Genomic DNA, 22,017 nt, shown 5'->3' on the forward strand with positions numbered 1-22,017 from the left:
TAATAGCACAGAAGTGATATTGTGCCCTCTAGAGCACAGGATGTTAATGTGACTCATTAGGGGTAAGATTAAATTTCACCCTGTGGTTAAGATGCTGTCTGCCAGGTTTCACAAATGTAAAGTTACTCATTTTCCCTTTGTGATTAATAAGTCCTTTGTGAGGAGATACTTTGAGACTATGTATATATCTGATTTCTCATTATATTTTCATCCACTAATTCTGTCATTCGTTGATGGTACTTCTCTGCAAAAATTATTACTGTAGTGTTTGGCAATTAGCAATTTTTTAAATTTCTATCATTTCTGCTACATTTATTAGCTGCAGTTCTACTATAGGGAAGAAATGTCCCCCATTTACTTAGTCAATTATTATATTAGGCAATAATTTACATAGTCATTTATTTGCATCAGTATTAACTCACAACAATTTCTTGTGTGTATATGCCCAGCAGTGGGATTGCTGGGTCACATGGTAGTTCTATTTTTAGTTTTTTAAGGAACCTCCATACTGTTCTCCATAGTGGCTGTACCAATTTACATTCCCACCAGCAGTGCAAGAGGGTTCCCTTTTCTCCACACCCTCTCCAGCATTTACTGTTTGCAGATTTTGTGATGATGGCCATTCTGACTGGTGTTAAGATGATACCTCATTGTAGTTTTGATTTTCATTTCTCTAATAATGAGTGATGTTGAGCATTTTTTCTTGTGTCTGTTGGCCATCTGTATGTCTTTGGAGAAATGTCTATTTAGGGCTTCTGCTCACTTTTGGATTGGGTTGTTTGTTTTTTTTGATATTGAGCTACATGAGCTGTTTGTATATTTTGGAGATAAATCCTTTGTCCATTGCTTCATTTGCAAATATTTTCTCCCATTATGAGGGCTGTCTTTTCGTCTTGTTTATGGTTTCCTTTGCTGTGCAAAAGCTTTTAAGTTTCATTAGGTCCCATTTGTTTATTTTTGCTTTTATTCTCATTACTCTAGGAGGTGTGTCAAAAAAGATCTTGCTAGGCTTCCTTGGTGGTGCAGTGGTTGAGAGTCCACCTGCCGATGCAGGGGACATGGGTTCGTGCCCCGGTCTGGGAGGATCCGACATGCCGCGGAGCAGCTGGGCCTGTGAGCCATGGCCGCTGAGCCTGCGCGTCCGGAGCCTGTGCTCCGCAACGGGAGAGGCCACAGCAGTGAGAGGCTGTCGTACCGCAAAAAAAAAAAACAAAAAAAAAACTCTTGCTGTGATTTATGTCAAAGAGTGTTCTGCCTATGTTTTCCTCTAAGAATTTTATAGTGTCTGGCCTTACATTTAGAGAACACCATAATTCAAAAAGACACATGCACCCCAATGTTCATTTTAGCACTGTTTACAGTAGCCATGACATGGAAACAACCTAAATGTCCATCAACAGAGGAATGGATAAAAGAAGATGTGGCACATACATACAATGGAATATTACTCAGCCATAAAAAGTAACGAAATTGGGTCGTTTGTAGAGACGTGGATGGACCTAGAGTCTGTCATACAGAGTGAAGTAAGTCAGAAAGAGAAAAAGAAATATTGTATATTAACGTATATATGTGGTATCTGAAAAAATTGGTATAGACAATCTTATTTACAAAGCAGAAATAGAGACATGGACATAGAGAACAAACGTATGGCTACCAAGGGGGAAAGGGGTGGTGGTGGGATGAATTGGGAGATTGGGATTGACATATATACACTATTGATACTATGTATAAAATAGATAATGAGAACCTACTGTATAGCACAGGGAATTCTACTCAATGCTCTGTGGTGACCTAAATGGGAAAGAAATCCAAAAAAGAGGGGATATATGTATACATATAGCTGATTCACTTTGCTGTACAATAGAAACTAACGCAACCTTGTAAAGTAACTATACTCCAATAAAAGTTTAAAATATAGAGACTTTCTTTTGTTGTATGTATTATAATTCATTATTTTTTTTTTTTTTGCTCATATTATCTCAGATTTGGCAATTGGGAGCTACTTTAATTTGGGTCTACAACAGGGTTCTTAACCTAGATGAGTTTCAAGTGGGCTTTGTTTTTCTTAAATGGTAAGTGTTATTTTCCCCTTAAGTACAATTTTCATGGTTTGCCTCAAATTCATAAATAAATCCAAGACTCTGAAAAAATTCAAAACCATTGTTCTTATCTACTAATACATACATTATGACTGCTGTATTATTTTGATTAGTTGGAGTTTTGAGGTTTGAGGTGATGATTATGGACCAGGCCAGAAAATTAAGAAAAGAGTAAAAGTCAGCAGTATTTTCTTCACTCCTGCAAGTCACTATGATGTTACACAGTAGTTAACATTATAGCCTACTTTTTTGAGTGGCCCATCCGAAGCATTAATGAGTACATATGTTCTTCAACTCTCATCACAAAGTGTCCTTCAAATATATTTTTGAAAACTATGTACTAATGACTATTAACATAAATGTTGAAGTGACGTGGAATTAAAATGGGAGCCAGAGACAAAACCAGTCTGGCCCTGCAACTAGGTACTTGACACTAGGTAAGTAACCTAACAATTATCCTCAATCTCCATATTCTTCAAAAAGGAAATGTTAGAGAGGATCACCTCTATTGTTTCCTCCTGAGTTCTAAAGTGTGATTCTATGCTAGGACATATCAATGGTAACTTTTACCTAAAGGACCTCTGGCAGAGAGAACAAATGGCTGAAAAGACAAACACATTAGAAAAGAGACTTCTATTATAGTAAATCACACTAAACTGATTTCGTAGAAGGAGCTTCATGAATCTTGCTTGAGTTATAGGACATTAGACTTCAGCGATGAAAAATTTATATGATAGAATTAGTCTTTGAAATTCTACTTTCTTTTGTTCTTGATCATTAAATAGCCTTCCACCTCGCCTTTTATGATTGTAAGTCAAGACCATTTAAAAAAGTTTTAGGGCATTTCCTCCTTCTACCTTCAGAATATTGCCAGGAACCATTCTTTTCCATCATATATTAAGAAAGAAGACCTGGTACCTATTCCTTTCATTTCACTGGTTTTCCTCTCAGCAAGGTTTATGTTTTCCCCTGCAGCAGTTAAGACATATGTCATAAAAAAGAAATAGTATAAGGGCATAAAGCTCTTGAGTTAGTAATTAACAAGTCAAAAGACTTTAAAAAGAAAACTATATTCAGCTCAAGAAAAAGTTCTTACCAGCCTAGAATACTCAGAGTTCAGTAAGCTGAGCTTCACGGTAGCTCAGATAACAAATTTCTGCCAACAGTGTTTGGCTATCAAGATACAAAGAAAAACAAAATTTTGGAGAAATTTCCAGGATAGTTTAATTACTTACATTTTTCATTCTAAGGAATTTCATTTCTATTTCTTTATTGTCAAAGATTTCCCCCCCATTCTCTCCTCTCATTTCTTTTTTTTTTTTTTTTTTTTTTGCGGCACGCGGGCCTCTAACTATTGTGGCCTCTCCCATTGCAGAGCACAGGCTCCGGACGCGCAGGCTCAGCGGCCATGGCTCACGGGCCCAGCCGCTCTGCGGCATATGGGATCTTCCCGGGCCGGGGCACGAACCCGTGTCCCCTGCATCGGCAGGCGGACTCTCAACCACTGCGCCACCAGGGAAGCCCTCCTCTCAGTTCTTGTCCTTTATTGTCCTACTGTGATTTTTAACTAGGGGTGTTCATCAAAATTACCCATTACGCTTGAAAAACAGTAACTCTTAAGTCTGTATCCCGAACACTCCTGACTTGGTAGCTTTTTCTTGATTCTGCAGCTTTTTTCTTACAGTTCATGATTCATCAGACCAGACCACTCTTTCTTCAGTTTTCTGTCTGGTTCTCTTCCTCACAGAATGCCTGTATCTCTGCCTACATGATACGTCAGAGATGCTTTCCCTAACTTCCTATTCAAAGTAGTCCCTCCTTCTCTCTCCTCAACAATATCCCTTTACTCTTATCTATATTTCTTCTTGGCAGTTATTACTACCAAATATTACACATTTATTTCTTCTTTTGACTATTACTTTTCTCCTAGTCCAAGCACCAAGAGGGCAGAGAATTTCTATTGTGTTCATTGGGATATTTATACCCTACGTCTAAGGTAGGCCTTGCCTATAGTAGGCAATGGATCAACATTTGTAGAAGGAGATATGTTCTACAGCTGAGAACCACTTTCCCAGCAAGTCAGCAATGTTACAAAATAGTAAAATGAAAATCTCTCAGTATAACAAGATATGACACGAGATCCTAAAAAAGACTTAACTATATATCACATCTTTTATTTGAAATATAAAAAGCTTCTCAATAATCTAAGAATGGGCGTTAGTCATGCTCTTTTAAAATATATTCATATCTGTTAATTTTTTCTTTATAGATGAGTCTGGGAGAAATTTCAAGATCTACAAAAAGGAAGAGTTAAAAATAAAAGGAGATGGAAGGCAACGGACAATTCTCGCCTTCACTGATTCTTTCGCAGAGGAGCTGTGGGATGGGTGGAGGGCATCTGTCTCCTCTTAACGAGTCATATCAAAATCATCTGGGGCCTGTTCAGACCTGTACACTTGACCCCTGAGCCCCCAGAGAAAAGTGCTAATTTAGTGAGCTGTCTTTCCAGTGTTCAAATCCCCAGATTTGCACAACAAATCACCTATGGAACTTTACCACATTCATATGCACAGTCACCACTATCATTAGGCAATATGACCCTAAAACAAAACATATTTGTGTCAAAGAGGTGGCAACTAGTATGGTTAATCTAAAACAGCAGATAAACCAAAGCCCTTTAACATTACTCGTAACATATAATATATTGTGTTTTAAGTGTTCTCCTTGGTTACACTTAAACTATGATTAATCTGAGTTAAAATTAAATATAATGAATTTTCTAAACAAGTTTCACCTCCCAATAACCCTACCTCCTCCTCCTTCTACCTTGTTAAAGCAGAGGCAATAATTTATTCTCTCACAGTTTCCATGGGTCAGGAATTTGGAAGCAAAACTTGGCTGGGTGATTCTAGCTTGGTTTTTCTCATGAAGTCTAAGTCAGATGTCAGCTGGGGCTGTTCAACTGAAGGCTTGACTGGGGTCAAAAGATATAAGGATTCCACTTTTGTTTTTCATTTTATTATTTTTTAAAGCCACTTTATTGAGGTATGATTGACATGTAAAAAGCTGTACATATTTAATGTATATAACTCAATGAGTTTGGGAATAAATACACACCCACGAAACTAACATCACCATCAAGACTATAGACATATCCATCACCTCCCAAAGTTTCCTCCTGCTCCTTTACTATTAATTAATTTTTTTGTGGTAAGAACACCTAACATAGTATCTACCCTCCTAGAAAATTACAAGTATACAATATAGTATTGTAAGCTATAGGCAATATGCTACATAGTAGATCTCCAGAACTTGTTTTGTGTAATTGAAACTTTGTACTCTGTGACCATCTCCTCCTCATTTTCCTACTCCCTCTGCTCCCTGGCAATTATCATTCTAGTCTCTGCTTCTATAAGTTTGAATATTTTAGATTCCACATATAAGTGAGATTATGCAGTATTTGTCTTTTTGTGTCTGGCTTATTTCATTTAGCATAATGGCCTCCAATTCCATCATGTTGTTGCCAGTAGCAGGATTTTCTTCTCTTTAAGGCGGAATAATATTCCATTTTGTGTATAAACCTCATTTTCTTTATTCACTCATCCATGGCTTGACAATTAGGTTGTTTTCATATCTTGGATTTCACCTTTAAGGTGGCTTACCTGTACAGATGGCAAAGTGATGCTGGCTGTTGGCCAGAGGTATCAGTTATTCTTCACACGAGCCTCTCCACAGAGATGCTTGAGTGTTTTCCCAGCATGGCAGCTGCTTTCCCCCAAGACCTGTTTCTGCCCTAACACTGGGGTAGAGTTTTTTTTCTTCTACCCTTCCCCTAGACACAACAAGTCTTTGTCTATTCCCTGGACACAACAGGCTTTGTTGCACCTCCTCCAGCAGTGTAACTCTTACTTTTTGGAGAAAATGGTCCCAGGAAGGGAGCAAGGCTTTGTGCCTGCCCCCCTCTCCAGGTTATTCTTGACAATGAAACCAGCTCAGTGAGGTCTGCATCCCTTTCTCTCCAGATGCTGATCCAGGATCATCAGTGGCAAAAGGGAACAGGGTTCATGAGAATGCGGGCTGAGATGGGGCTCCATCCCAGGCTCCATACATCACCCTGAGAAAATCCCTTGGTGTTTTCTGTCCTGAGAGTCTGGGAAAATCAGGGGCATCAAATGCGGGTGAGAGGCTGTGCTCCTTATTTAGATCTCCCACAACAGTTGAGCAAATATCAACTGGCCATCTGTCAAGCACCTTCTCAGTTCTAGACATGCTATGTTCACACTCTCCTTTCTTCTTTAGAACTCTCCTGTGAGCATAGGACTGCTATCCCCATCGCACTGGTGAGGAAACTGAGGTATTGAGAAGTTGCTACTTGTACCTACAAGGCCTCTCACCTTGGGCAGGCTTAGACCCAAGACTGTCTTGCCTTTCCTCTATAGTCTGCCGCCTTCTACACATTTACATGTGTTTAAAATAAAGGATGCAGCTCAGGAACAGCCAAATGGAAGAGATGCATAAGGCAAGGTCTTGGGGGAGGGGTACAGAGCTTCCATGCTCTTTCCAGGCTTTCACCCTCCCAGCACTGTGATGTGTTCACCAACACAGAAGCTCCACCCTGTCTTCTTTTGATGGTTACCATCACCACATTATCATTATCTGAGACTCTTTTACAACCTTCAAATAATTTTAAAAATTTACCTCAATTTTCTTGACATTTTAAAGCCTCTGTTTCCTCTAGAAAAGAAAAGTAATAATAATTCCCATCTGGCAATATACTTAAAAAAAATATAGACACCCAATAAATGCTAATTTACTTCCTAAACACTGCTTTCATAATATTGTTAAGCTGATTAAAGCCTTCATTTGTCATTTATATCCTCTTATTTCAAGTCCAAAGTTTCTGCCTCTCAAGATTGTTCATAATCTACCTCTATGTTCTTTACACTCACTTGTTCATTTATCCATTCTTTCACTAAACATATGTTTAACATTTAATAATTTAAGAACCCTTTTCAAGATAAGAAAGTATGAAGTTCAGTTTAAATTAAAGAGACAACCAAGAAGCAAATCACTGGGACCTCAAAGTACTCCCTTGGTTCAGGAACTATGTGGTAAATATCACCTGGGTTTGATATGGAGACTATATTTGACTACCAGGTAAACTAAAAGAAGAGTGTATTTGCTGACTAGTTAACTAAGGTAGAGATACCAAAGGAGACTAACGGAAACTGTGCTTTTCCTCTACCATAGGGACACGTTTCTCCCCATATCAGTGCAAGGAAATACACTTTTTGCTGTCAATTTCTTCTACAGTTTCTGTCTGAACCTATGTGGCATGTAAAGAAAGCCCCTGTGTTTGTGTAGGGCTTGAGTTTGGTGAGCCATGATTTTAGATAACCATAGGAAGTCATAAAATGGCTAGCATAGGAGTTAATAATTATTCCAACATCGTTAGGGAAAAAACCCAATTTTCTTGGCTTCAAATTTCCATGAGGTAGTTTCATTAGAATATCATTATTGGTTTTCTTCATGCCTCCAACTCTGATTTAACTGATAAATTTGAGATAAGGCATGCTCATCTCAGTGCTATAGATCTAACAGTCTACAATAGGGCAATGGGGGGGGGGAGGAAAGAAAGAGATTCAGTCTTCTATCTGTCATGCTTAAAGCTCTCTACCTGTCCTATAAAGGAGACCTGAAATTATCCAGTCAGATAGAGATGGGGGGTTGTGAGTAAGATTGTCTAATTTAGAACAAGGTTTCTAAACCTTAGCATTGTTGACGTTTTAGACTGGATAATTCATATTCCTTTATTGTGTAGGGCTGCCCTTGTGTTGTAGGTGGTTTAGCAGCACCCCTGGCATCTCCTACTAGTGGCAGTAGCATCCCTTCCCAGTTATGACAACCAAAAATGTCTCCAAACATTGCCAAATATCCCTGATGGAAGGGGCTGGGACAAAGTGCTCTCTACTGAGAATCACTGATTTAGAATAAGAAAAATCTTTGTGCCTATAAATTTAAGTCACATGCAATTCAGCCCTTATAAATAATAAAACTATTTATTCTCCATCTGTCTGTTCACCATATCTTTCAGTTGGCTCTAAACTTGGGAAGGGAAGGGGGGACCATTATTATTATCTCCTCAAGACCTCTACGTACATTAATTACTTCAGATGCAATGAACTTATTAAGTTTGAAAAATTATTTTCTCTTTTCCAGTTCCATTCTCTGATGCTCAATTAGCTTTAGAATAATTTCTAGTATTTGAGCCAGAGACTCAGCCTATTACTTAATCTATTTAATGGTATTAAAAACAAAAGTCCTTTTTCGATGGTTATAAAACCAAAACTGCAGCACTTTGTTCCTTGACATCTAAGCTTACTGTCTGGTGCATATACTATATTCATTTCTACTTTCTTGTCAATGGAGTCTACCTAGAAAACCTTTACAATTCCATGTGCCCTTTAAAAAACTAAAGAAAACAAATGAAAAAAACCCCGAAAACAAAGCCCTAAAGACCCAATTTAACCTCCAGCTTCCTGATAAATTAGAGAAATAGCGAGCATCTTGTACAGTCTTTCAATTTTATGAATACAGAAACTAAACCCCAGGAAGGGACATGAATATCTAAGGTCACGAAGTCAACCAGGTACAGAGCTAGAGGTAACGCCTCTGCCTCCTCTAAGTCCCAGTTTAATACTCTCAACACTTCACAACTTGATGACTGTTGCTCCCTCTAAAGTCTTGAAGAATTTATAATGCAGTGCCTCCTGATATATTTTAACAATAGCATGCCTTTTATCGCTCAACCTTTGCATTGTTTTGCATCTTTTTTTATCCTTGACTAAATTATAAGTACTGTGAGGCCAAGGACCGTATTGAGTCTCAGTTGCATTACTCCAAGAGCCTCCTGTAGGTCTGAGCACCCCTTAGGGTCTAGGTCTATCCTGATTGACTGCCTCGCTAGTGGTAGGAGAAAGCAGCCCAGGGGCACAATGCATAATGCAAGTAAAAACAGCATCTCCACAGGAATTTGTTTTCTGCGTGATAATCAGTCTTCATAATGGGAATTAGTGCCAATGAACAAATAAAAATGTGTCTGAGTTTCTATACGCATTTTCCATTTCACAGAGACATGGTATGTGTAGAATTTTATACATTGGCATCTCAATGAACAAAATATATTTTTAATATATTGGCATCAGTATTAGGATGAATAAACTCATGATAAGTAAAACTAATAATTTTTCTTCCCCAGTATATTTGCTGGAAATCTAATTTTAAGCATGGAAAAAAAGAAGGTAAAATACCCAAAGAATTACATTAAAAGTCAAAAAGCTGAAAGAGAGAATAGGCTTGGGTACTAAATTTGCCAGGTCAATACAATATGTATTTTACAAGTCTAGAAAATAAAGCATATAAAATAAAGTATACTACAGTCTCAATTATCTTTTAGAAGTAGATGATTTATATATTATTTCTCCTCAACTGCTCTCTGCCAGTTCACAAGGAAAAAAGAACACCAGTATGAGAATACTGACTAAATTTCCTCTGGACAAGAGTAAGGCTAATAAAGGAGACATAAAGAACAAACTTAAAAAGAGTCCTTTATAACTTCCAGGGCAGCACTTGTGCCAAGAGCTGACTGTGCTTTGTACATATATTACCTTCAATTGTAATGTTGAAAAACATTGCTCTATTCAATAGCTCTAACAATAAGCATCCACACAGAGTTAGCAGGCCTAAATAATTCCTCATCATCCTGGGATGCAAAATGATGCTGGAAAGAACTATCTTGTATGTTAAATATGTAGATCAATATTTGAATTGAATGCAGTTATGGACACATTTTGGATGTGGGGCGCAGTCATGGGAGACGTCACAGAGGTTTCCAAAAGGCTCTAGCAAAACAAGGGAAGTGAATTCAAAGATCAAAAAAACCTCAAAAAGGAGTCACTACTCACAATGTTCATCAGGGTGAGGAGGTAGTTTTGGACGTGCTCCTTGCCGTGGAAACGGACCACAGAGTCATCCACTCCCAGCAGCACCTCGATGTTGTAATCGTTTTCTCCCGCGTGTCTGCGTCGCCTCATGGCTTCATTCAGCTGCTGGTCAATGTTGCTGTAAACAGTACCTAGATCATCAAGGCCTTCCAGATCCGATTCTATTAAGAAACAAAAGGAACCCAGGCATTTCAGTTTCCCCAATGGGCCTTCTAGTAACTTCTTACAAAAAAAGATCTTCTTGGGGAACTACAATTATCATCCATAGTCACCAAGATGTAGCTTTTCAGTTTATTCCTTAAATAATGTGCAAGTGCATGTGTTCAGATAGACCTCCTATAAATTCAACACAGAACAGCAACACTGAGGGCAAAATAATATTACTGCATAGAAAGCAGTGCCACCAGCCAGACCGACTGTTCCAGGAGGGACAGAGTATTTAGTCTTCCTCCAGCTGTATCCTCAGTGCAGAGCCAAAGGGTGCAGAACATACGTGGGCTAAGTAGCTATTAAATAAACGGAGACTATAAATTTAAAGTTCACAGCTTGATAAGTTTACAGTGGTTAAGTTACTTTAATTATGGAGTGTGGAATTTGTATCACATAAATCTAAACTGCTTCTTTTTCAAGTAGCCTTAACTTAAAAATCAAATTATAGCATGGCGACACAACAAACAGCATTTAGTGGTATGATTATCAGTGACCATATATTACTTTGTTTCTTATGAGTGTCGTTTTATAGTGAATGCTGCTAGGCAGACAATATAGGTCTTCCACGTTTGTATTGGCCATCATCTGGATAGCAGGCCATTTCGATAGCTGTATATCTGAATCTGTGAGATACCAAAGTAAAAATTCAGTCAGAAAATTACCTATAACAGAAGAATATAAAAGTATAAACTATTTTATGCTGTGGAAGGAACTTAATTATTTTTACTTTCCAAGCAGATATACATATACATAGATACACAGAGAGAGATATAGAGATATACATGTACATATATATCTCTAGATCATCTATGTATCTATCTATGTACCTGCTTGCTATCTATCTATCTATCTACCTGCTATCTATCTATCTATCTATCTACCTACCTATCTGTCTATCTATCTACCTGGAGAGAAAGAGAGTGAGAGGCATTCTCAGGTTCCAGTTATCTAGATTATCTAACTACCTAGATTCAGATTACCATAGTTTTGGTGAAGAAAATGCTTTGGTGAATTAAAAAATAAAATATGTTATTTGAATACTAAAATAAAAGTTATTAATCAAAACTGCAGGTACAGAACTGAAAGAATACTCATTCCCATTTCAAATATATAAAACCTGGAAAGGATTTTATTTTACATACTGTCTTGATGACTAAAACAATCACATATCTAAAAAGAAGTCTGACAGAACCAATTCTGACTCATGCTTTATATGGAGGCTTATTTAGTGTTGTACTGAGGCCTGTAAGCCATTTGAAGCAATGTCTGACATTAATGAATAGGCATTTCCCTCTCCATCTTTGTGGTGTTAATAAAGTTGAGGGGGAAAAAGCAGTGTCTCTTGGTCAAGAAGATTGATGATCAAGCCCTAGCCACATGGGACTAGAAGTAGTAGAAGTAAAGATCTCACTCATACCCTTTCCACTTTTAAAAAATATAGAGAAACACCAGCACCCTCCCCTACAAGTATGGGCACAGCCTCTGAATATGACTACTCAGGTTTGAAAGCTATACTGTAATTTACTTTGACCCAAGCCCAAATGCTAGATCATTAACTGGGATTTTTCTGCTCATCAGGGAATCACATTGGCTCTACAATAAGTAAATAACTCTCACCACCATCCACATCAAACAGAAATCTTTCCTTAAAAGCTGTTTTTAAGAGCTGTAAACCCACACTGAGGGCAAGAGACTACACCTGCAAACAGCTTTACTATTCAACCTCAGTCTCTTCACACACTTGAGAATGTGAAAGGTTGTGATAGCTAGCGTACAAATAGGAAATTCATACATGAGCTCCCAGTTCTAAAAATGGCTCTTTTTGGCAGAACTCTCAGTGGCAGTATCCAATGCAAATATACTAGCAATGTCATCATGTCATTAAGTCTGATGCATGCATGAAGAAGGCTGAATACTTATTTCAGAAGGACAGTTCATCTTGCTCTAAGATAACTTTGGTTTGACCTTTGCATCCCTCCTAAAATAGGTGGTTTTTTGGTAAGCGAATCTATTTTTTCATTGCATGAGGAACCTGAGAAGGAAGAAGGACGTCTTTTTCTTTCAACCATTGCTTTCATTCAATCAAGAATACTTCTTACATTTAGGTCTTTAATCCATTTTGAGTTTATTTTTGTGTATGGTGTTAGGGAGTGTTCTAATTTCATTCTTTTACATGTAGCTGTCCAGTTTTCCCAGCACCACTTACTGAAGAGGCTGTCTTTTCTCCACTGTATATTCTTGCTTCCTTTATCAAAAATAAGGTAACCATATGTGCGTGGGTTTATCTCTGGGCTTTCTATCCTGTTCCATTGATCTATTGTTCTGTTTTTGTGCCAGTGTCATACTGTCTTGATTACTGTAGCTTTGTAGTATAGTCTGAAGTCAGGGAGTCTGATTCCTCCAGCTCCGTTTTTCTTTCTCAAGATTGCTTTGGCTGTTCAGGGTCTTTTGTGTTTCCATACAAATTGTGAAATATATTTGTTCTAGTTCTGTAAAAAATGCCATTGGTAGTTTGATAGAGATTACACTGAAACTGTAGATTGCTTTGGGTAGTATAATCATTTTCACAATGTTGATTCTTCCAATCCAAGAACATGGTATATCTCTCCAAAGAAGATATACAGATTGCCAACAAACACATGAAAGGATGCTCAACATCACTAATCATTAGAGAAATGCAAATCAAAACTACAATGAATTATGACTTCACACCAGTCAGAATGGCCATCATCAAAAAATCTACAAACAATGAATGCTGGAAAGGGTGTGGAGAAAAGGGAACCCTCTTGCACTGTTGGTGGGAATGTAAATTGATACAGCCACTATGGAGAACAGTATGTAGGTTCCTTAAAAAACTAAAAATAGAACTACCATATGACCCAGCAATCCCACTACTGGGCATATACCCTGAGAAAACCATAATTCAGAAAGAGTCATGTACCACAATGCTCATTGCAGCTCTATTTACAATAGCTAGGACATGGAAGCAACCTAAGCATCCATTGACAGATAAATGGATAAAGAAGATGTGGCACATATATACAATGGAATATTACTCAGCCATAAAAAGAAATGAAATTGAGTTAGTTGCTGTGAGGTGGATGGACCTAGAGTCTGTCATACAGAGTGAAGTAAGTCAAAAAAAGAAAAACAAATACCGTGTGCTAACACATATATATGGAATATTTTTTAAAAAATGTTTCTGAAGAACGTAGGGGCAGGACAGGAATAAAGACGCAGACGTAGAGAATGGACTTGAGGACACGGAGAATCGGAAGAGTAAGCTGGGACGAAGGTAGAGAGTGGCATTGACATATATACACTACCAAAAGCAAAATAGCTAGCTAGCGGGAAGCAGCTGCATAACACAGGGAGATCAGCTCGGTGCTTTGTGACCACCTAGAGGGGTGGGATAAGAAGGGTGGGAGGGAGACGCAAGAGGGAGGAGATATGGGGATATATGTATATGTATAGCTGATTCACTTTGTTATAAAGCAGAAACTAACACACCATTGTAAAGCAATTATACTCCAATAAAGATGTTAAAAAAAAAAAGAATACTTCTGTCCCTATTTCCTCCTGTGCCATATAGTGTTCTCTTCTGTGATTCCTAAAGTGGGCAATGTCAAACATTTGAAAAAAAGACAGTGGTGGAATAACTTCTGGTACGTTTTATTTATATACGTCCCTATTAATTAACAAATAGGTCTGAGGCTGTGAAATATCTTCATTCATAATGAATTTTTCGCAGTATACATACTTTACGATATAATGTTCACAAGCTTTGTAATCAGATATACCTGGCTTCAAATCCTGGCAGTGTCACACCCTAGAAGTGTGATTTTACTTAAGATGCCTAACCTCTCTGAGCCTCAGTTTTCTCATCTGTAAAATGGGATAATAATACCTCCTTTGCAGAGTTGTTGTGATTATATAATTAATATTAGTAAAAACACTGTACACAGTGCTTAGATATAAGTGCTCAACAAACTGTACTTACTGCTATTACTACTGCTATGATGATGCTGCTGATTTCCCATTATGGTAAGTTTTCTATACCTTTTAAAGCTTCCTACATTTTATTTTATATGTCACATATCAAATGGCTATAGTTCTTTTAAAATAGAGGTGAGAAAAAATCTGGAATTAATAAAGGAAAATCTGAATTGCTGATAATTTTAGAAAGAATGAGGGTAACAATATCTCATGAAGAGCACAAAGTAGATAAAGCAGAGAAGAATCTAGCATGCTTACTTTCAGTTAAAATTAGGATTAAATCCAATGAGACAAACTTGCTTAGTAGGTTAAAAATCTAATATCAAATTGGAAAGAGCTTATAGATGGCACTGATCGTCACTCAGTGCATATTTATTGAGTACCCACTCAATAAATGGTAGATCCTGAGAAGATTAAGAACTCTTTAGTTGTTAACTCTGGGAACCACATGGTTGTACCAGATTTATGTTCAGAATGAAGCTGAATTTGTATCATGTAGTCACAAACAATTATATTGGCTTAAATCACTTCCACAAGTTCTACTTTAAACGGACCTAATCAGGGTATTAGAACATGCCTTTTAGTAATAGTTCACACCTTTCCAAAGCTTCAGAGTTTAAAAGCAGGCACACACTTTGACAAAATATGTGTAATTCTAATTCTGTGTCTACTTCTACCATTCTCTCTGTGCCCCCATAAGTATAGGAATAAGAACACTTAAAGGTGAATATCATGTTAATCATGTCCAAACACTCCCTATCAGATCTGTTTTCTGCTTTAAGGACTGAAGAATCACAGAGAAGTCAATAGGCAAGTTCAAGAAGTGAAAGCAGAGTGACATTTTGTGTTGGGTGTCGCAAACTATGGATCTCTTTGACACACTGTTGGCATCCTGCTAAGTAAGTGCATTCAAGGTGATTTGAAAGGCTGTAGCTGAGTTGGACAGCAGAGATTGATTGATGTGATAACAGAATTAGCAGGAAAACTGAGCATCTTAAAATATATCAATCAATAAATAAGGCCTTGCAATAAGTATAGTGTGCTACTTATTCCCCATGCTTCACTCCAAAAGACTGATGCTTAGGGTACTTTTCAAGCTTCACAGAAATATCAAAGGCAATCCCCTTAGCACTTAGAGTGAGTTTTCTGTTTTTCAAACTATTTGGGAAATGTATGTTTTGGAAACTTACCTTAGAAGTTACTGATGAGAATTAATTAATATTTTGGAAACATTTTGATTGTACCCATTTTTGTACCCCGTAGCTTCCCAATGGCTATAAAGGCACTTTCAGAAAAATAATGATTTTACTATAAAGCCTGTTTTTACAGAAAATATGAAATGTTTGGGGGCAAACAGGTGACCAATCAAGTCACAGTAAATATAGTTATTTTTAGAGTTAAAGATAGGATATAGTGTTAAATCAGAATTTTGAACTTACCAAATAGATAAAGTAGAATATAATTCATTTTGCTAATTTATAACACTTGGGTCTAAGACATTTTCAGGATGGAATATGGCAGGTTTACATGCTTAATTACATTTACAGGAAATCTAAGTGTAGATTGGTGAAATCACTTCTCATCCCAGAAAAAGTTCCTATGGTTAAAAAATGACAGGAGACAAACTTAAAATTGGAAAGGTACAAGTTCTGATCAAATTCTGAAACTGATAGAGATACATTTGAGGTTGGAATACAATCTTAAGCATACTGTGATAGGAAATGTGACAGAAGCATCTACCCTACATCCATTCTGTTATGCCTAAGGAATAGACTGTCATTCTATGTGAGGTAGAAATAAACCCAGTTAAAAGTCATTCGCAGACTCCCTTGTGACTAAGGACCACACATCTCTAGTCCTTCACTTATTAGTCCTTCCAGCTGCCTGGACCTTGGTCATGATATCGAGAGTTCTTTGAGGTAAGCCTGGATTCAAGGCATGTGCTTAGTTTGGTAGAATAGCTATAAAGAAGGGATCTGACCCCAAGGTGACTGTGGAGCTGGCATCCCAGCCCTGGAACCGACTTCGTTACACAAAGTACTATGGAGGATAGCACTTCCATCCTGTTTAGAACATGTTTGGGTTTTCTTTTATATGTCACTGAATCTAGTCTTAATAGATATGACATTGACAATATTTAATTTTATTGTGTAGATTCCCCCTGCTCTCCTACTCCCTTTGGGAATGCAAATTAATTTCATGTTAATAAGAGAATGATAAAGTAAGATTCACTTTACCAAAATGTCCCTCAGCAGCTTTCTCTGTAGTGCATCTACTTCAGAAAATGAGGGAAAAAATGTTTTGCAGTAACAATAAACACAGAATGAATCTATATGTAGAAATTTGGCATTCTTCATGAACAGACTCCTGCCGTGAAAATGAAGTGACTGGAATGCCAGCTGGATTTTCCAATGGTAGGTGGAGATCCTAAGATCAGAGCTAAAAATAGGCATAAAATCCAACACATGTCATCTGTTAAGGTCAGAAACAGAGAAGAGTTAACTTAAGTAATTGTTTTGACCTGTTTGTACCATTGGACAGTGATTTTTCCATTGATATAATTTAAATAAATTTATATTGTTGTGATTCCAAAAAGATACAGTAACAGCATCTCCACACATATGGGGGCACCATTATACCAAGATTAATAAAATGTTTTTTTGAAAAGCAGCTGAATCCTTCACGAACTGGGAAATTCCATAGTGATAGTTCAAAGAACTATATTCAGGCCAATTTATGATGCCAATTTTGAAGTTTCATTAAGTAACTGTTGCTCTTCTTAAAAAAAGACATTACCATTGAATGAATATTAGTTTCCGTGATTTCTTTTCCCCAATAGTTCTAATTCTAAAGTACACGTTTGCTTTTGTTTTCACTGACTACTCTAAGGGGTAGCATATGGCATTTTTAAACGGAAAACGTCTTACTTTTTAAGTAAAAAAACCCAATGTTTTCATGCTTTGAATTCGTGATCATTAGCAAATGAACAAAATAGAAAGGTCACTTCATCGTCCAATATATAGAAAATCCTGACTGTTATAACAATCTCCTATATGTCAGTTAGAACGTTTTTAGCTGCAAATAAAGAAAACTTTATTTAAAGTGTCTTAAACAATCAGGAAATATATTAATTTGCACTACAAGAGGTCCAGAGGTAGGGTGATTCCTGGGCTAATCAGTTCATCAATAGATCAGGTACACACTTCTTTCCATCTTTTCATATCCTGCTTTGTCTTCCAATTCACTTCTTTGATTATTTCAGAATGGCTGCACCAATTCCAGCATCAGAGCCAGGTACCACAAATTGTACCTCTTTTGCATGTCTTTCTTAAAAGTAGGCAAAAATCTTTCCTAGAAGCCCTCTGGTACATTTAACTACGTGTTTCAGTGGCCTGAACTGAATCACAAGGCCATGTAAAAATCATTCAAAGATAACTGAACTCACACATGCCTTATTCCAGTCAGAAATCAACTTCTGTAACTGAAGCCAGCCTCCTCTGAAGTACATGTTTAGGAAAAGTGTGGGTTCATGAATAGTACGGAGATCCTATTTAAAAAGATGAAGGGGGAAGGCCTTGAAATAAAAGAGGGGAAATGGAAACTGCACAGGCAACTCACATTGCTGAATCCCCCTTTTTTTGGGGGGGTGGGTACGCGGGCCCCTCATTGCTGTGGCCTCTCCCATTGCGGAGCACAGGCTCCGGACGCGCAGGCTCAGCAGCCATGGCTCACGGGCCCAGCCGCTCTGCGGCATGTGGGATCTTCCCGGACCGGGGCACGAACCCATGTCCCCTGCATCGGCAGGCGGACTCTCAACCGCTGCGCCACCAGGGAAGCCCCTGAATCCTCCTTTATAAGTCCTCCTCTTCCCACAATCCCTAGTAACAGTCTTCCATTGGTCTCTTTTACTCTATCTTAGTTTGCATTCATGCATTTTATGTTTCATTTCTCTTATTGTAATCTGCTTGCCTACAGATCACTTCTGCCTTCTTTTGCTCCGGAGATGGCTGTTGACATTCAGTCCTTCGTTCGTATAGTAGTGGACTCATCACTGATGCTTGCTCAGCCCCATTCCAACCGTTTCTTGAATAAATCACTGAAATGTCTGGGTGTGGGCAGGGTTGTCAGACAAAGTACAGTATTTTCTGTTCAATTCAAATGTCAGATAAACAACAATTTTTTTTACTATAAGTATGTCCCAAATATTATCATGGGACCTACCTAATACTAAAAACTTCTTCCATGTTTACCTGAACTTCAAATTTAAATGAGAATCCTGCATTTTTAGTTGCTAAATCTGGCAAATCTAGGTGTGGGGCTTCTGCCTTTCTCCAGGCAGTTCATGTAGGTACAATGACCTACACCCTCCTGCCTTCACTTCCCCACTCCACCCCTAGACACTCAGCTCTAGCAGTGGGCATCGACCCAGGCAGGGCCAAGTACTGTATTCCATTTCCTTGACTCTAGTAATTGGATAGGCAGATGGCCTAACTCATGACAATGAAACTATGATCTAGGACCATTTTATTTGGAACTACTAGGGAAGAGAAGTTCTCTCTACTGAGCTTGAAACTGGCAGAATATAACAGTGAAGGTGCTTGGGGAAAGCTCGGGACAGTTGTTGGTCTAAGGTTAATGCAAGAAGAGGAAAGTGAAGATTATTAATGGAAAGAATAGTTCTGTTCCAGTGATGACTCCAAGCCTCTGAATTCAACCATTCTTTTGATCTTTTCGGTTTTGTGAGTCAATAAACAATATTACCACCTGATTTTCTTCTCTTACTGCTTTCGAAAAAAATTCTTGCCGAAGACAGTTTGATGTTAGTTCCTAACAACTGAAAATAAAAGAACCCTGATGAATAAACCCATCTATGTCCTTCCTGCTACGGTCATCGATTTTCCTCTTTTTCCTTCCCGCTCTTTAATAAACTATTCTTGGGCTGTACAGTCCCTTGAAAAGGATGATATATTCTGTTCATATTAAAAATCTCCCAAATTAATTATTTTATTCTCTTTATATCATTTTAAATTTAAGGGCTTTTCTACTAGTGATCTACTTTCTAGTTTGTTTCTTCCATTGCTCTTATTCAGGTAAAATCATAGTTTAATTCTGGAAGACAGTACAGTTTTTAATTTTCAAATTTTTTTTTTTTTTTTTGCGGTACGCGGGTCTCTCACTGTTGTGGCCTCTCCCGTTGCGGAGCACAGGCTCCGGACGCACAGGCTCAGCGGCCATGGCTCACGGGCCCAGCCGCTCCGTGGCATGTGGGATCTTCCCGGACCGGGGCACGAACCCGCGTCCCCTGCATCGGCAGGCAGACACTCAACCACTGCACAACCAGGGAAGCCCCTAATTTTCAAATTTTACTTCTCTCTACATTTAATAGCATTCTAATGAACTTTTCTCCTCCTCTTGACTAAATTATATTCTTTTTTATTTATGGCTTTTGTAGTTCACCTCTACTAAATCAGAGTAGAGGAAGCGGTCCCTACACCCAATTTACTAGATTACATTCTACTAATTTGACACTGCTAGAAGTTAAAGTTTTCTAAGTAAAATCAACTGCATAAAGTACAGACAGAATTCCATTTCATAGCTGCCAGTTTCAAAGCTCAAGTTACTTCTATCAGTTGCCTCCTATATGCTACTTTATTAAGGGTAAAGGGATTTCTTTACCCAAATTTCCCCAGAAACTCTACTTCAGCATACTAAATTTTTCTCCAAGGGTATATGGAATGATTTAATAAAAATTTAAACAAGTCCTTAGAGCCAAACTATGAATATTAACATTAAGTATTTATTATTTCTGATAAATAATTAAAGAACAGGGCTACTTAACCTGGCACTGTTCTAAGCACTTGGGAATACAGCAGTGGACAAATCAAATGTGGAGCTTGCCCGTATAGAACTTACATTCCAGTGATAAGAATGATGAAGCAGTGTAAGAAGAATAAAACAGGAATAAGAGTGACAAGGTGAAGTGTGCACAATTTTTAGTGAAGATGTTCAAAAGAAGGCAGAAAATGGACAGAGATGTTGTAAAGTAATGGAAGGGGCCACATGAATATCAAAGTTATATTTGTGTGAGATACATGCAAACTTTTATACATATATGTAAATCTTTAATTTATATGTATATTGTAGATCTTTCAGAATGAGTTTGTAGAGTATAACACAAAGAAAGTCAGAATAGATTCAGAGTGTGGTAGGCAGACTTTCTAAAATGGCCCCACAAAGATCCCCAGAACTTGTGAATTTGATGAGATATGATTACATTATATGCACAGCTGACTGTGAGACAAAGGTGTTATTCAGTTGGCCCTGATCTGACCTCCTGAGCCATTAAAAGCAGAGAGCTTTTGCTGAGAGAAAGGGGGAGGAGAGAAGTTCTGGAATGTGAACCATGAGAATGACATGACTTGCCGTTGCTGGTTTTGAAGACAGACGCAGCCTGTGCAAGGACCAGAGAGAGGTCTTCAGTTGCTGACACTGAACCCTAGTCAGCAGGGAGATGGGGACCTCAGTCCCACAACAGTAAGGACCTAAACTCTGCCAACAACCTGAATGAGCCTGGAAGTGGATTCCTTCTTTCCCAGAGCCTCCAGAGCAGAGTTCAAACTGTCTAGAACCTTGATTTTGGCCTTGTGATACCCTAAGCTTTAAACCCAGTCCAGTGACCTTGGTTTCTGATCTATAAGACCTTCGAGCTAATAAATGAGGGCTGTTTTAAGCCACTAAGTTCTTGGTGTTTGTTATAAGGCAACGAAACAATACAAAGAAAACAGAGATCTAGGCCCAGCTTTGCTATGATCCATCTGTATGATTTTGAGAAAGATGTCAAACTTATCTGCACATCAGTTTCCTTATCTATAAAATAAATAGGCAGTGCTAGAGGATCTTCTTCCTGGCTAAATTTCCATAATTAATAATTGGGCCATCATTTCACTATTTTAGATTATTGAATTTGCTTATTGTTGTTATGGTTTTTTTGATCATACATGATGGATCGTATGTATAATTAATCTGCTGCTAAATCCTTGATCAAGGGTACAATTCACAATTTAAATATATTTGTACATGGAAAAAGGTACTACACTATAGGAGATCCTACATTATGATATAAAATATTTCATAACAATGTAGAAGTCTAGTAATTTATCGCAATAAGAAAAAAATCTTCTCATTCACCTTTAAAGAGGAACCGAGTGTCCATAAAGTCTGGAGGTACAAACAAATATACAGAACATTGTCAAGGACATCTTCAGTCTCTGCTCTGAAAGATAAAATATTATCTATGTTTCCAGATTTTATAGACAACCTATAAAAGGTTGAGTAAAGGTGACATTTAGATTATTTAGCTATTTACACATCCATAACACAGACCAGAATTTTATACTAAGTGATTAAAAATTCACTTTATGCCTTTTTGTTGTGATGCAGCAAAATTTTACTATGCTACCTCCAATAAATTTTCTTTTAAAATTTAGTTATAAAGATATAAAGTTAAAAATGTGTATTATCAGAACATTAAATATTGAAGAAATAGTCTTTCAACATGTTTTTATCTAAAGTGCTATGTTCATTTGAATAATACTGATCAAATAGTTTTGACCTATGTTTAGATGGAAGGTCACTTTTCATAATTATATCTTATGTAGTCAGTATATTTGAGCCATAATAATTACTGTATATTGAAGACAAATTTACAA

The 22,017-nt window shown here is 37.6% G+C and overlaps 1 protein-coding gene across 3 annotated transcripts in view; it reads right to left on the bottom strand.

Annotated features, from left to right (window-relative positions):
• The window catches only part of ADAMTS3 (ADAM metallopeptidase with thrombospondin type 1 motif 3), a 293,136-nt gene that overhangs the window by 60,110 nt on the left and 211,009 nt on the right, over nucleotides 1–22,017 (bottom strand). For 2 of the 3 annotated variants that reach the window (XM_032633548.1, XM_032633549.1), the window contains one exon: nucleotides 10,064–10,263. In XM_032633548.1, the coding sequence (XP_032489439.1) occupies nucleotides 10,064–10,263 (200 nt within the window). Of the gene's footprint in view, nucleotides 1–10,063; nucleotides 10,264–15,747; nucleotides 15,885–22,017 lie in introns of those variants that run through there. The other variant, XM_032633550.1, reaches the window with a different exon arrangement.

The sequence above is a fragment of the Phocoena sinus genome, chromosome 5 (genome assembly GCF_008692025.1).
Source record: "Phocoena sinus isolate mPhoSin1 chromosome 5, mPhoSin1.pri, whole genome shotgun sequence".
Taxonomy (NCBI): Eukaryota; Metazoa; Chordata; class Mammalia; order Artiodactyla; family Phocoenidae; genus Phocoena; species Phocoena sinus.